This window comes from Pavona decussata, unplaced genomic scaffold (genome assembly GCF_977016875.1).
Source record: "Pavona decussata unplaced genomic scaffold, jaPavDecu1.1 SCAFFOLD_218, whole genome shotgun sequence".
NCBI classification, from domain to species: Eukaryota; Metazoa; Cnidaria; class Anthozoa; order Scleractinia; family Agariciidae; genus Pavona; species Pavona decussata.
Window position 1 is genome coordinate 862165 of NW_028145623.1, and position 15336 is coordinate 877500.

Consider the following 15336-nt stretch of genomic DNA (forward strand, 5'->3'; position numbering starts at 1 on the left):
CATTACCCGTATTAGGAATTCTGAATAAGTTTTTGGAAGAAAAACTGGTGTTTCCTTTAACAAAAAGTGCCCTGAAACTTTTGCAATGCTGAAAAACCAATCGATCCGTTTTATTTTCGGAGGGTAAACACGTCATTAAAGTGTAGGAAAAAAAGGAGCTAGTATTCCCAGAAAGTAAACAGCAGCTGACAAATTTGGGGAATAAGATACCGTTCCCAAAAATTTTCGGCAACATAAATTTTCAGTTTAAAAATCTGATCACATCAAACTATGTTAGTTTAAACAAAGTTGCATAGGTAAGAAATATGGGAGTTGCCAGTTGATATAATCAGATTTCAGGTTTGAAATCTGATTTGCTAATCAGATCTCTCACTTGCTTAATACGTTTAATTATCACTTGGAAAAAGCGAAACCGATGAGATGTTTTGTGAAAGGAACGACGAAGCTTCTCCTTTCACGCACAAGAGGAAACGATATGTATGCAGCAATTTTAAGACTTTTCGGCACTGTGGAAAGAGGCTATCGGATTTTATTTATTCTTAACAAAGAAAAAACGACAGAGGGAACAACAACAGTATGACTTGTTCGTTTTATTTTATACCTTACAAATGATAGTTTAAATTTTTGCCGTTTAACGAAAGCTCCAAGTTGAAGATTCTTGACTGTAGCTATCATCTACAAATAAAAAAAAAAGATAAATTTTCACACTCTCACTGTATTTCTCCTAAACGATGTGGGACCCCGAAGAGGTGATGAGGGATATTTCTGAGAACTTCCTGTTGGAAAAAATGGGAAGAAGTCTTGGAAACTGAATTGAGCTCGTCCCCTCTCCCCAACCCTCTCTCCTTGTCTCCTAATTTCTTATTCGCGCTTGTACTTAGTGTAACTCAGGGAAACAAGGCCTTTAGCTTTTCCTGTATCCAAAATAACACATACCGATAGGAAAAAAAAAAACGATCTAAAATCCCATAAAAATTCCTCGGTATTTTGTTGGTTGGTCGTTAAACAAATGGTTGAGATAGCTTATTCAAAGTAGAATAATGAAGAACAAGTGAAGCAAGCGACACCTTGACATCCGCTGGATCAAGATATTATTTGTTATCAATTCAGCGACCGACCACTCATCATCCGACAGTTTGGAACTATGATCTGTTAGTTTATTTTTTAAATTCTGTTCTTTATTTATGGCTAAGGGCCTTTATAGAATATTCATCATGATTGCTGTATAACGCTAAGAAAAAGATTTTAAGTCAGTTTTTGAAGGGAGCTAAGAACAAATATTAACCCCCACCCACAATGTTAAGCAAGAGACCCCCCTCCTCACATTCTATCATCGTCATTGTCATTATTGAAGGACACGTGACATAACTGACATGTCCGTTGTAATGCCTCTTACCCGTGGCATAGTCCACAGCTTCTCCTACAGTTGGGTTTCAAGTAGCCTGGGTTAGAGTAGCAGTATCCCTGAGCTGCCCAGTAGCGACAGTATTGATTTCCATCAGTACAACCTCCTGTAATTGAAATTTAATTAACATCCACTCCATTCCAATATAAATGCCAATGCACACGGCATCCTTATGTATATGTTTTCTTAATTATATAATATTGTCAAACGACCAAGAAAAACTATGACTGCTCTCACTTTGTTTAGTTTTGGTTTGTTTGTTTGTTTGTTTTGTTTTGTTTTTTTTTTTCCGAAACCATTTGCTATTTGCCTGTCGTTGCTCAGCTTCAGTGATCCTCATATTGCATGACTTACTAGGCGTGTGTACATGTTTAACTATATCGTTGGACTCAGTTGGATTCGATTGTGGATCATTTTAAATTCGGCTCAAGTCAATTAAGGAATCTCAAACTTATATTATCTTTTCTTTCACTGTTGTTTGCACTTGCAGTTTGCTGGAAAAAATCATTGTAAAGAATATTGAGCGATTGAAGCTCTGTTAAATTCTATGTTAACATCAAACTTAATGAACACTTACCAACCACATCAAATTTTTTCACATAAATGTCTAAAATCAAAAGTCCTATAGTTTCATGCAGTTTGCTCTTATATTGAAAAACAAAAAAGTTATTCAGGTTTAAAGTCGCCCGCGGGAGGAATACCCCGGTCTATACAAGGTTAATCGCCTAAGAATTTCGGATATAGTTGTGAAGAAAATCTCAAGTTTTCTTCGGCCAAATGACCGCTAAAAATTTCTTAAGACCGTAAAACTAATTCCTTCTGTTTTCGATGAAGCAAATAAATGGTTAAAAAGGCGGGTGAAGGTCAGCTATCATTTTCCTAAAACTAACAACAGCTAGCAAATACGGCATAAGATTCTATTCCTTTATAAAACCCACTCTGCAACTTAAATTAATAAATATATAAATGACGTTATTTAAGTGTCTAAGTATTTAGCACTGTAGCGTTAACTGGGGACACTATAAAACAATGAAATAAACATACATACCGCACAGTATAACATTTGTTAAAAATCCCAACTGGTGGGAGGCAAACCAGTTGGCTATTTACAAAGCGTGGCCTTGGATTTGAAAACGGGGCTACCGTGAAACAAATCCAAAAAAGCGTGGCGGGACTCGAACTCAGAGCCTCCGGATTACGAGTCTACTTAACTGTTCTCGCGCAAAATGATCAAGGAACACAGGAGACAACATTTTAAGTATTTTGCTTCACTGTTCTCGTTGGATGCCATAATAATTACAATTTACCTTGAGTGTGACACACACGGCAGCTTTTCTTACAATAAATTCTCATGTAGCCAGGATTTCTGTTGCATTCTCCAACTCTCGCCCAATAACCGCATCTGTGATTATAGTCCTTGCAAATTCCTGTGATACATTATTATTGGACTATATTAAGACTTCTTTATTTTACAGTTGACTCTTACTAATTGAATGTTCATTAAACTTTTCAGGATAAAAAAACTGTATGACATTGTGATTTCATACCGTGTTTACATGAAGGGATGAGATTTTATTCCTCGTTTAAATGAAGAGACACTTCATGTCGGCCGACGTGATTGTGACGCCATCTTAGATTGGATGATAAACACTACGCATGCGCTACCCGTTGCACAGCAGACTCCTGGGAGAGGGATTTCGTGCCGGAATGAACAGTCGTACCTCGTTTACATGACATCGGAAAATCCCGCTCCAGTACAGTGACCGGCCGGGGTGAAATAAACGCAACGGTATGACTCGCTCCGGTATGAGATTTTGTGCTGGTATCATGTAAAAAAAATACAGAGCCACAAGAGGGAACTGGAGTGAACTCGTACTGGAATAAAAGTCGCTCGAAACATCATCTCTCCAATCTCTTTACGATCTACCTTTTTATCAACTCTTTTGATAAAACCATTCTTTTGCTTCTTGAATATGGGAAGATTGTAGCCACGAGGCGCTTATCCGATCATCCCATACCCAACACGCGCTTACGGGATGATGTTTTCAAAAATATACAATGTACAAACAAAATATACAATGTACAAACATACAACATTTTTCCTTTCACTTTATTTCCACAAGAAATTAAATACCATTTTTGATATTCTTACCGCCTCCTCCTCCTCCTCCTCCTCCTCCTCCTCCTGCTCCGCCTCCACCGTTGCATTTGCAGAGCAGATTCATTTGCTTGATATCCAATATACTCGGACTTTCTCTTTGCCCTATTGTTACCTAGGAAACAAGGCTTATTATTTTTTAAACAAGAAAGCCAACGACACTACGCCTTTATACATAAAATTGATTTAAGTTAGCACGGTAGCGACTGCTGAGATCTTTAAGAGAAGGTTTAGTAATGCATGTTTTGAGGAACCCTGTTTCAGGCTCTCAGATTACAACAAGCGAAAGCGGGGCGGGGCAATGCACGGCGTGCGAATGTGCCTGTCCTCTCTCCCCAACTGAACTTTTTGTGTGTGTTCACAATCCTTTTCGCTTCAATAATGTCCAGAAATGCACCTAACCCTGAATTTGGGTACTTCATATAAAACAGGCTTTTTTATCGTTTCATAGGACTTCATGTTTGACAGAATTATGTGTGTTTGAGTGAGAATTAAGGTTAGGGTACACCTTGTGATGTCTATCATACGGTTCATGAATCTGATTAGCGTGTAATTCTGGACATAACTCTTTCGCTTCCGCACACGGGCCTTGTTTCCACCGATCACCATAATCTGAGAGCTAAAACATTTAAAATTCTTCATTTAAAAGATGGCACAGACCAAAACTTTCGCCACTTCGGCCCTACATTTCCCTTTCTATATCTTACGCACTAAGGAGTCACCTTCTCTTAGGCATAGTTATGGTCTTACAATTTTACGTCAGTCGAAGCCAAAATGAAACAAATCCTCTGATGTTTTAAATCTGAAGCGACTTTCTAAATTGTAAGAAAGTGATTTTTCATCAACGTGATGACGTTAAATGTAAATATATCTTATTTGTTAACCACTGCCTAAAAAGAACATATCGCGACCTGTTGCCATTTTATTTTTTTTCATTTTAGGGATATACAGTACAGTTCGTATGTTACTCACCCCCTGTCGTTTGGGTGTTATTATATTGTCGGCTGACCGTTTTTACTAAACGCCGTCTCTTCAAAATGCATCAGGCTATTGTAGTCATAAGGAATTCCTAGTGAGTCAATTCTTGAACGATCGTACTTGGCGAAATTCACCTTTTCAGCTGAAATTTAAAACTTGATGAATGAAAAAATTCAGATAAGTTAATAGAATTGAAATAAAGGTACTAAACATGTCAAATACAGATTAACCGGTACTCTAAATTGGTTTTGATGAGGTCCGCTTGTATTAATGATACAAGTTAAAGAGACTATGTCGATCGTGCGCATGCGCGCGTTAATGAGAAGCACTTTGGAATCGTTGACCTAACTTTTTCAAACACTGTGAGTGTCGGAGCATTCAGGAACCTGTTTTCATCTGTTTGGGTTCATGTTCGAAAAGTTAGCTGGATTTATTTTTTTTTACAAACGTTTGTGAAGGAAGCGGGGGATTTCCGATTGTACATGATTATTAGGTATGATGATACGAGGGTAAATAAAGAGATGATGATAATGATGATGATGATGATGATGATGATGATGATGATGATGATGATGATGACGATGATGATGATGATGATGATGATGATGATGATCATTAAGTAGTTTGATATATTATTATCTGTAAGTTAACATTTAGCGCGATTAGTCTGAATTGACTTAGATATTTTTTAGCGAATGCAATTAAGCGTTTTTGTCTTTTTAATCTTTTAATCGCGCGACCGCACAAGCAACATCTTTAACTTTTATCGTGTTAAAATAAAAAGCATTGAAAACTTTTGCAATGGCGGAAAAACAAAAATCCCGCGACGAGTTGTATTATTAGTCTTAACTTTAGTCTACTGCGCATATGCCCCAGCTGACATACTTCCTTATAAATACATTGTAGACGACACTTGTAGGAAAGTGTTCAACCAGAAAACAGGATCATATAAATATCCCATTAATACATGTGCTACAAAAACAACAACATAAACTTTATTAAGAAATAAAAAATATAATCCACTAACCCGCAGGTAGCTGTTGCTACTCGCGGCGGGTTAGTTAAATCATTATGTTACAGACAAAAAGAGGAAAAAAAATCATAGGTGTTCACTAAACATAAAATAAATACAGATAAAGTGAGATAATAAAATAACTAAGGCAGAGGTTTAGCGTACTTAGCCATTTTGACGATTATCGCGGTATAATCTTTTAGACACCCTCGTTTTTTAACATAGTCATAACGAATTTATCGCTATCTCAGCCTCCATTTTGTATTTCTTGATTTTCTAAAACCAAAATTGGTTAAACATTAATCAATGGTGGGTTCTTCTAAATTTTCCTTTCGCCGTTTTCTTAAAGGTAATAAGCGCGTCCAAAGTACGGGCTCCCTCTCCTCCCTTCTTCACCCTAGTTCTTAGAGAATCCATGAGTTAGATCACGTGTTGTCTCGGCGACCCTCTTTGCATGTTTTTGATGCCAAGACAATGGTTAGTATTTGACTGTGATTTGTTCCTGAAACGCACTTTACAAGAAAACTTACACTCCACAATGTTGTCCCAATTTATTGTAACATATTGATCGCGATCAGGTCTGGACTGCTCATGGTAAAAACCTAACGCATGTGCTAAAAAAAAACAAAAGGAACCAGTTTTAATACCCAAACAGGATCTCAAAGAAATAGAGACATTGCTAAAGGGAAAAAAGTTGGGAATTAGAAAATGAACTTACCAATTACATGTGCCACGTCACCAGCATTCCAGCAATGGGGAGCAATGGAGATGTATTGTTTATCACCAGTTCTACCAACTTCAGACGAACAACTGCGACCATTGAATGGAAAACAAGTTCGCCTGATTAGCAGGCAGAAAACGTATGCTTCGCAGATTAACTTTGCAGTTTCGTCGTTTTGACAATGTTTTGTATTGTACTGTAAGCAATTTTTAATGCTATTGTACACTAATAAAACAATCAATCAAGCTGGAGGTTTTAAATACATCCTATACGTGCAGATAATCGGGTATACATTAAATACCTTGTAACTCTATCTAGATCAGGTGCGGATTCTGTCCGTTGGATCGATTTTGAAAGTTATTGACTTTTTTAACGTATAAGCAAGCGCCACCAGATTTTATCTGGAAACAATTAGGCGTTGGAGATAAATATTCATTGAATTTCTTGTCTCCATGGCAACCGAGTTTTGATTGGCAGGTTTATTCACTCTTGTGTCACCACGAAAAAAGACGGAGCTGGATGCAATAAGAGCAGAGCAGGTAAAGCAAGAACAGGTTAACATACCTTCCACCTACAAAGAAATAAATAAAGGCTTTCTCGTCAGTTCTTTCCTTGAAAGTGATGCACGTCTTGCCACTCCACTGCTTCATTCCATTAACAATCGCTTCTGAAGCCAATTGGTTTTCCTCTGACAAGGAAACAGAAACTTTAGTGTAGAAAGCAGAAAATTTTTATATACACATAATGACATTTTCTCTTCGTACTTTTTACGTTGATGACATAATGTTTGTATGTGGCGTTTTACTGACGTAAAGATTTGCCTTTCTTATAATGGCCGTTTTTATACTAGAGGACGCATTATCCGTCTGGACGAACTTGGCAAAACATTTGTTGTTCGTCTGGTTTTTCGTCTCCAGTATAAAGACGGGCGCAAGACGCATTATCCGTCTAGACGAACTATTTTCCGTTATTCGTCTTGAACAGACGGAAAATGGTTCGTCCAGAAGGATAATGCGTCTTTTAGTAAAAAAACGGCCAACAAACGTTAAGCGCTTTGAAACGTCATGAATCAACCAAATTCAAACACAAGCGTTAAAATACTGAAAGTATTAAGCAAATATTTCTACTTTGTTCCTACCAAATCTTAAGGGAATATTGTAGAAATGGCATGATGATCTTGGAAAACTGTCCCCAAAGGATTATGCAGAAGATATTTTCCAGACAGGATAAAACTATACACACTAGGCTCGGTACGGGGCTAAGTTTACCTACACCTTTGCCAGCTATATTATCAGAAGCAAATACAGACAACAAGAAAACATTACTTAGCTGTTCCTCCAATGAAAAGTGCACAACTCCATTGGGCCAAAGATATTGCTTCGAAGCCTTGCGGGCATCTCCTGGTGAATCAACATCACCTCCCTGTCTCACGGCCTTTCGCTGGGTTGCAGTGAGATTCAAGTCACCCTCAAACAATTCGATGGCATTAGTACTGGCAATATCCCCTATTTAATAATTTAAACTATTAGTTTTGCGGCTGCGGTTAGAAACTGAGCGACAAGAAAGCTAAGCGATGGCGCCATTTATATTGCACCATCTTCCTGAGATCTGAGTACGAGTACAACTTTCAAATTTCAAATTGATCAGTCAAATCCCCAGAACTCTTGTTCTTTCCCGCTCTTTACCAACAGATAAGGAAACCCTAGAAACAAGACTGTATGGCAAACGGTTATCTAAACAGCGAAACAAAAATTTGAAAAGTCATACTCGTACTCAATCTCGTTCTTGTAGTCAAATCTGAATGTCCTCATTGCTTCATTAAAATCGCCTCCTTTCTCAATGCCTTCTTTGAAAGGAGGCGAGTTTGTTGAAGGCGCCCTCAGATTTGGAGAAAGAATAGAAGGATGAAGGGAAGAAAAGATGCATTGATAACAGTGGAAGTGATCACCTAATCATGAAATTAGACCTCAGGAGGTCTGAACCAAAATCATATACCTCTTATCACTATTCCATACCAAATGGTCAAAAGCATAAACATTTGAATCATTTTCTCGGTTTGATCCAGTAAATCTTATCAAATACATTGAACAAAAACGAGCTTCTTATTTTCCATCGCACATGTTCTAAAACAAACAGTAATCATATTGCAGATGAGAAAACTGTCAAATATAAAGTAAGCCTTGAAACTCAATATTTAGTTCCAGCTGATATGAATGTGAAACATGGTTTCCACGAATCCTTTATTTTCGGTATGGTTTATCTTTCTAAATTAAAGGCAAACATCAAAAACATGTGAGTAAACCTTTCACTTGGAACAAAACCTGAGCGATGTTAAAAGTGTTTGAACAGTAATGTTGGTTTTGTTGGGTTCAGAATCATCACCTGAGTTTTCCAAAGCAGCACTGTAAATTTAGAAGAGTTTTAGAAAAAAAAACTTGACAAATGTTTGATATTATATCATTTCTAAACAAGGAAGGCATAAGTAAATGTGTGGTGCACCGGTAGTTGTATTTCACATCAATTCAGACTTTTCAGGCATGTGCTGATTTGTTTAACATCCACTAGGATACATTCAGCCCTTGTTAAAAATTTTTCCTCCTTTTTTTTTTTCTTTTTTTCCCACAAAAGCACAATCCATTTTTAACCAATTTTATCAAGGAAACATGGGTATACATTGGAATAATTCATTCAGTCCAAACTGGTCATCGCTAGCCGCAAATTAACTTATTTCTTATTAATAGTTTGTACACTCGCGAGAAAATACATAAGAAAAAAGGCTGTATTGCCATTATGTTTAAGCTTCCCTCCATAATAAAAATGTATTTCTAGGCCTACCCAACTGATACTAAAAATAAGTTAACCCAAAATTGGTGTCGTCTAATCCCACGATTGTTCTGATGTATCTTTGGCAGATTTTTAAAAAATATATTTGTGGGAGAAACTCTCTCGTGAGAATTTCCTCTAAATTCGGCTTCTTAAACTACACGTGCAGAGGATTTTAAAAAAAAGATTAAAACAGTCGCCTGACAAAATATGGTTGTCATGGTGATCATCGAATAGTTGCAATGACCTCTCCTGGTAAATTGTTTACAGAAAAAGTTCAGGTGATGTCGCACTAAACGTGTGGAGCCCGTATGGCCAGATTCTCTTTCCCCAACTCCATTCCGGATTAAATAAGGTTAAGGATGCCATTAATGATGCTCTATCGGAAGCCTACATTTGGGAAGAAGTTAAGGTTAAGAGAAGGAGAAACCGAGGGTGGAAATGGACAGAATCCATTCTTTTTTCAACTGTTAAATTAAGAAATAATTAGTTCGTTTTCGTAGAGATACTACTTGTATATCCCTTCTTTAAATTCCACGTAGCGTGAAGCCAGGTTTTAAAAAAGAGAAACAATCTCTGTGGTTCACCGAATTAAAATGTGGATTAAAACGGAATACCTTACGATAGAAATCATAAATGCAACCGAGCTATTTTGGAACGAATTTGTCTCGTTTTCAATTAGAGGGCTATATAGTAGTTTCCCAATCCCTTTTTAGGTTCCTTCCAATAAGGTCTTTAAGGAACTAAACTGATAATCCATGATATTTTAAAAGTTGATAATGTAATCACAATCACATTTAAGAAAGAGCTGAACGTTTCTGTGGACCTTTGTGGGATTATTTTTGTGAACAAGAGATAAGACAGTAATAGATCTCACGCTGGTGTATCGCATCTTTTAATTAATTTTTTTTTTCTCACAAACTACAGGTCTACCCAAGCACCCATCTAAATTTCACTTTCTTGCTTAATCCATAACTTCTGTTAATCAACATTAATCCTAAAAGAAAATAAATCAATAAACAGGTATCAAGAGTTACTTCTGATTTGCTTCGTTTCCTTACTCATCCAGGAGGGAACCGAATGAAGTACAGTGGCGTGCTTCAAATGCGAATGACAACGCAATCATATAAAAAATAGCTCATTTCTTTGCTCTGCATTGATATTTTTAGTTTTTGGTTCAGCCAAATGGACTGAATATTAGACAATTTATACGGTGCGCAGTAACCAGTGTCCGTTCAGCGAGGTTAACTTTTCATGAGAAATCCCTAGATTCACAGGAAAATGTCCGTTGTCCGTGTTAACCGGTGTCCGTATTAAGCGAGCTAATGCAAGAGAAATATTTGAGCTTTTTCGTTGGGACAAACTGTAGGTAGGTAGGTAGGTAGGTAGGTAGGTAGGTAGGTAGGTAGGTAGGTAGGTAGGTAGGTAGGTAGGTAGGTAGGTAGGTAGGTAGGTAGGTAGGTAGGTAGGTAGGTAGGTAGGTAGGTAGGTAGGTAGGTAGGTAGGTAGGTAGTTTGGTTGGTTGGTTGGTTGAATTGGTTGGTTAGTTAGTTAGTTGTTTAGTTAGTTAAATGAGTAATCAAGGAATATCGCTACACCTTATTCGACAATGACCATGTACCGACCAAGACTCTACATTTGTCAAGAAAACTGTCTTACCGTGTAAAATTCATAAAAATGTGTTACCCTGGCTGTGGTGATTTACCCACGTACCCGATATACGTAAAAGTAAAATTGAATAGTTTGGGGTTAGCATGAAAGACCAGAATTACTTTGCACTATTTTCATCTAAGTACTCATTTTTTCAAGAAAAAATAAAGGCGAATCTTACATTTGCCCGAAATCTGCATTTTAGAAAAACGATTCATCAGAAAAAGAATTGTTGGGAGAAAGTAATAGTCAATGGAAATTGTTTAAAAATCCGCATTTCTTTTCTTCTTTTCTTTTAGTTCTTTTGTTCCTTGAAATTTCATATGTTGTTAGACGAACACAGTAAGTATCGCCCACAATAGTTCCCAAATATGATTCTTGACACGCACCTTATTTAGCATTTTTTGCAGCTTTTTGGACAGTTTTTTGTCATATACCCTTGATATCGGCCTGTGCAATATCCTTTTCCTGCCCAGTAAGGACAATTGCTGTTCGTATCCTTGCAATCTAGCAAAACGAAGCAAATTAATTACCTTTTGCAAAATCTTGAAATTCTAACATGGCTCCAAGTTTCTACGTCTGGTCTGGTTTAGTTTTAATTTTCTCTTTTCCGTGGATTAACAGAAAGAGGAATGTTAACAATTAATCTTGTTACGAAACTGGCATATCACGTGACGTAGAACTTGAGAATGGACACTCGAGAGTAAGGGACTGCAAACTTTCACAGTTTAGTTGTTCTTTTTGTTCGCTCGTTTCTGTTTCGCACATAAGAGGGAAAGACTCTTATGATGCCATCCAGCGCCTCTCCATCTGTTAGTGTGAAATACCTGTAAACTAGCTGGTGAGCCCCGCTTGCTGGTCTCACAAAAGCTAAGCGTATTTTCACAATAAACTGCTTACATTACATTAGAGATGCGATTACATCAGAAACGACGAAAGAACTGAAGACATTGAACTTTCATTTGCCATCCATGGTCATCCATGACTAAGTTTCCTATGAGTTGCACTTTACATTTTAGGAGTAGCGCTGCATTTTCATGAGTATAAAATTCCAAAGCGCTGTATTGCAAACAGAGGAAACGTTGGCTTTGGATTCAAATATTCATGACCACGCCTCCCGTATCTTGACATTCGGCTTTTTAGTTCTTATTTCGTAGAGGGTGGGTGAGAGAGTTGCAAAACACGAATATGTATAGTATTTCCTCTTACCTCCGCCGCCTCCCCCTCCTCCTCCCCCTCCGCCTCCTCCACCTCCTCCACCCCCACTGCATTTGTACAAAAGATTCATCTGCTTTACGTCTATCTTTGTTGGACCTTTCCTGTTGCTGAGGGTGACCTGAAATGAACAACAACGAATCAATGGGAACATTTAGCAATGACATGTTGAGAGAATTAAATCCTCATCAGTTCTCCAGATCAGAAGATTACAGGACTCATTCATCATGGACTTGAAGATTATAAAGAGGTTATCATGATCAATAGCAAAGTACTGGTCCGATTTTATAAAGCCTTAAATTCTCCTTTGAATATTTCAAGTGTTTTAATTCTCAATAAGCTGTTTCGTGAGCCAGAAAAAAAAGCTGCATCCGAAGAAAGGTGCGCCAGTCACAAAAGGGAATAGGGGATAGAGTCTTTGAAGATGGAAAAACTTGGCTTAATTGTTGGATCTGCCGGGAACTACGCTAATTTCTGACTATCAACATTAGTTCGAGTTGGGGGAGGGAAGAGGGGTCAAATGATTTCCTGTAACAGTTCTAAAGATCATATGGTGACTGTTAATACATACTTCTTGCGTTATGTTGTCAGTTGTTCCAATTAGTTCTGGCCAGGATTTTAACTTTACGTGTTCTAAATGTAATACAGGCTTCATGCAACCCACATCAACTACGTCATATATTCTTTTACCTTTTGTACAAAAGGCTCACGAGATGCGTAAAGGCCCGTTTGAACGGTTTCAACATTTGCTTTAAGATGCGTTCAACACAGGTCGTTCAACATTATTGAAAGCATAACTAAAAACTGTTGAAAGCTTGTTGAAAGTGTGCTGAGTCAAATTAAAACTGGTTTAAACTTTCATTTAACATCGATTCAACATTTCCGTTGTTCTTGAAAATGTTGAATGGCTTCGAAACCGTTTGAACACTCCGTTCGGCATCCAACATTTGCCCAACATTCGTTCAACTTTTGTTGAACGAATGTTGGGCAAATGTTGAAACCGTTTAAACGGGCCTTAAGTTTCCACGTTTTCAGGAATCTGTTGAGTACATTTAGGTTTTATCGTGATTGTTTGATTGAATTCTTACCCCTTGTTTATTGGCAACAATTGTTGGTCGTCGGTTTTTGCTGAATGCGTAGGCTTCATAATGCATCACGCTTTGATAGTCATACGGTGTGCCAAGAGAATCAATCGTGGAGCGTGGGTACTTGTTGAACGCAAAAGCATATCCTAATTAAAAAGATCATTCATTAGTTACAGGACATCTAATTTGCGCTCTATGCCCGACTAGGACTAAATTAAACCCAAGAGAATAAAAAAAAAAAGTCATTTAAATGGTGAAACCCACGCGGTTTCGAAAAGACGCTCAACCGCCCAAAAAAAATATATCTACAAAATGACCAAGTGAAAGCAAGAAGCAACAACAAGTTCAAGAATTATAGGGAAAGGATAAACTAAAATGTAAGAAGAATTAAGGACTAGCAATATCGTAGACGGAACTTCATACTAATTATTGTATTTCTTTCTCTAGTTAACGTTTGTGCTCTGTACCGGCGGGCGAGAGCCTTAAATACAAGTCCAAAGCAACATTTTTCAGTAGAACTAGATCGCAGTCAACTTGAGAAAAATCATAGTCTTCGTAAACTTTTCTCTTTTACAGACGCCGTAGGAACATGAAATGAGCTTTGGGTTTTGAAGGTGCTAAAGATAATTTTATTTCATCGCGATGCTTACACAGCTGAAACTGAGTTAAAGATTCTATTGGTTGCACCTTGTATAAGCTACTAAGTTGAGCCTATAACAGAAAACAGGTCCTGAGTTAATGATGTGGAAAGATGCGGCCGTCAGCCGGCAAAGCAACAACGAAACTAATTGCCCCACTGCTGGTTATTTTTTAATGAGTTGTAGAGATAATTATTTTCAAACCGCTCGAATATTGCGAGCGCCACTAACCTTTCTGGATGTTGTTCCAGTTGATCGTAATGTAGTCGTCCCGGTCAGGGCGGGACTGTTCATGGTAGAATCCCAGCGCGTGACCTGTGACAAAGCAATAAAACTAATTGAGGGACATACCAACTGCGCATTTTATATGGCGACAGTATTTAAACTTCCATTATTACACTTGACAAACTATTATAAACTATATACATTAAGACTGAAGCAATACCAGAACAATCCCATTCAGAGATTTTTGTTCTTTGTAAATAGTGTTTAAACAAACAATTCCCTTCTTCTACTCGAAAAGAATGCATTCTAAAGGACGTAAGCTTTTATTTACGTCCGAATCAAAGGCTTTGTGAACCTACTGTGATAAGTTTAACATATCGAATCCGAGTACATCGAAAGTAGACTTTTGCCCTTTCGCTGAGCTTTTTGCTAGAGTTACCAAAACTTCAGTCTCTCTTGCTTGACCTTAGCTACCCTCTTTTAACTTTTGGCTCTTTTAGCACTTGATCGAAATTAACTTCTAGATTTTTAGCCCAATTTTTTTGTTTCTCGAGTAACCAACCCGATAGCCAGAAGCTGAGAAAAGTATTAGGAAAATTGGAAGAATTGCTGCGTTACCTTACTTTTTGTCTTTGAGGTGGAGACCAGGGCCTCGTAAAAGATCTGTATTCTTATAGAATAGCAAATAACTTACAAAACGCAATATTTTGAATACCTCCTGTTTGTACTTGGTTATTAAAACCCTCGCTTAAGCAAAATTAATTATGAAAAATTATGGTTGCATAGTTTGAAGCCCATCGGTAAGGTCACATGTATAGAGGTTTAGGAATGAATGACAGTCCATATTAATTACACATAGTATACCAAATTCGTGGGCAACAGTGTGCGTATACCAGCACCCACGGGCAAGGGATAGCATTTGTCTTCGACCTGTCCTGCCCACGTACGAGGTACATCTGCATGAAAAATAAGGAGAGGAAAGGAAAGTTTATTTGGTCTGGATAAAAGCAGTGAGGAAATTAATTTTAAGAAAAACACGCCACTCCTGAGTTTTACAGACATGTTTCAGCAGTTACCTCTGTCATCTTCAGTGTGAAATGAACAACAAATTTCAGTGAAATATAAATGCTAAAGAAATTACAATAATAATAGATATAATTTAGACTATAACAATAGTAGGGGGCTTCACACTAGAGTTTGTAAGTATAATCTAAGTGCACTTGAAACCTACTTTGAGTGTGAAGGGGTAAAACCTACCAACTTGAACTTTACTTAGTGACCATGGAAACTTTCGCAGTTCAAAGAAGCCGAAGTACGCCGCCAAGTATGGCCAACACCACACTTGAGAACGTACTTGACCAATAGGGAAAGGGAAACCAATTGAAAGCCACGTGCTGCGGTGCCAGGACAGATAAACATTTTGCCG

General features: G+C 37.6%; 2 protein-coding genes and 1 pseudogene across 3 annotated transcripts in view; all 3 read right to left on the reverse strand.

Moving 5' to 3' along the window:
• Positions 1-557: 557 nt before the first annotated feature.
• On the reverse strand, positions 558-3630 carry LOC146459612 (uncharacterized). The gene is made up of 4 exons (XM_085089377.1): positions 3558-3630; positions 2713-2832; positions 1397-1511; positions 558-675 (listed from the first exon to the last, which is right to left on the reverse strand). Exons 1-4 carry the CDS (start codon positions 3628-3630, stop codon positions 672-674), a joined length of 312 nt encoding a protein of 103 aa, XP_084945503.1. The 3' UTR covers positions 558-671.
• Positions 3591-7730, reverse strand: LOC146459613 (zinc metalloproteinase nas-14-like). The gene is made up of 6 exons (XM_085089362.1): positions 7600-7730; positions 6839-6962; positions 6272-6363; positions 6084-6167; positions 4536-4683; positions 3591-3678 (listed from the first exon to the last, which is right to left on the reverse strand). Exons 2-5 carry the CDS (start codon positions 6922-6924, stop codon positions 4556-4558), a joined length of 390 nt encoding a protein of 129 aa, XP_084945488.1. The 5' UTR covers positions 6925-6962; positions 7600-7730; the 3' UTR covers positions 3591-3678; positions 4536-4555.
• LOC146459614 (zinc metalloproteinase nas-15-like) overlaps positions 7665-15336 on the reverse strand; it is a 10064-nt pseudogene continuing 2392 nt past the window's right edge. Inside the window, exons 4-9 of the transcript XR_014857881.1 lie at positions 14775-14866; positions 13917-14000; positions 13051-13193; positions 11957-12083; positions 11137-11254; positions 7665-7779 (exon numbers count right to left, since the gene is read on the reverse strand). The product of XR_014857881.1 is annotated as a zinc metalloproteinase nas-15-like (transcript). The remainder of the gene's footprint in view (positions 7780-11136; positions 11255-11956; positions 12084-13050; positions 13194-13916; positions 14001-14774; positions 14867-15336) is intronic.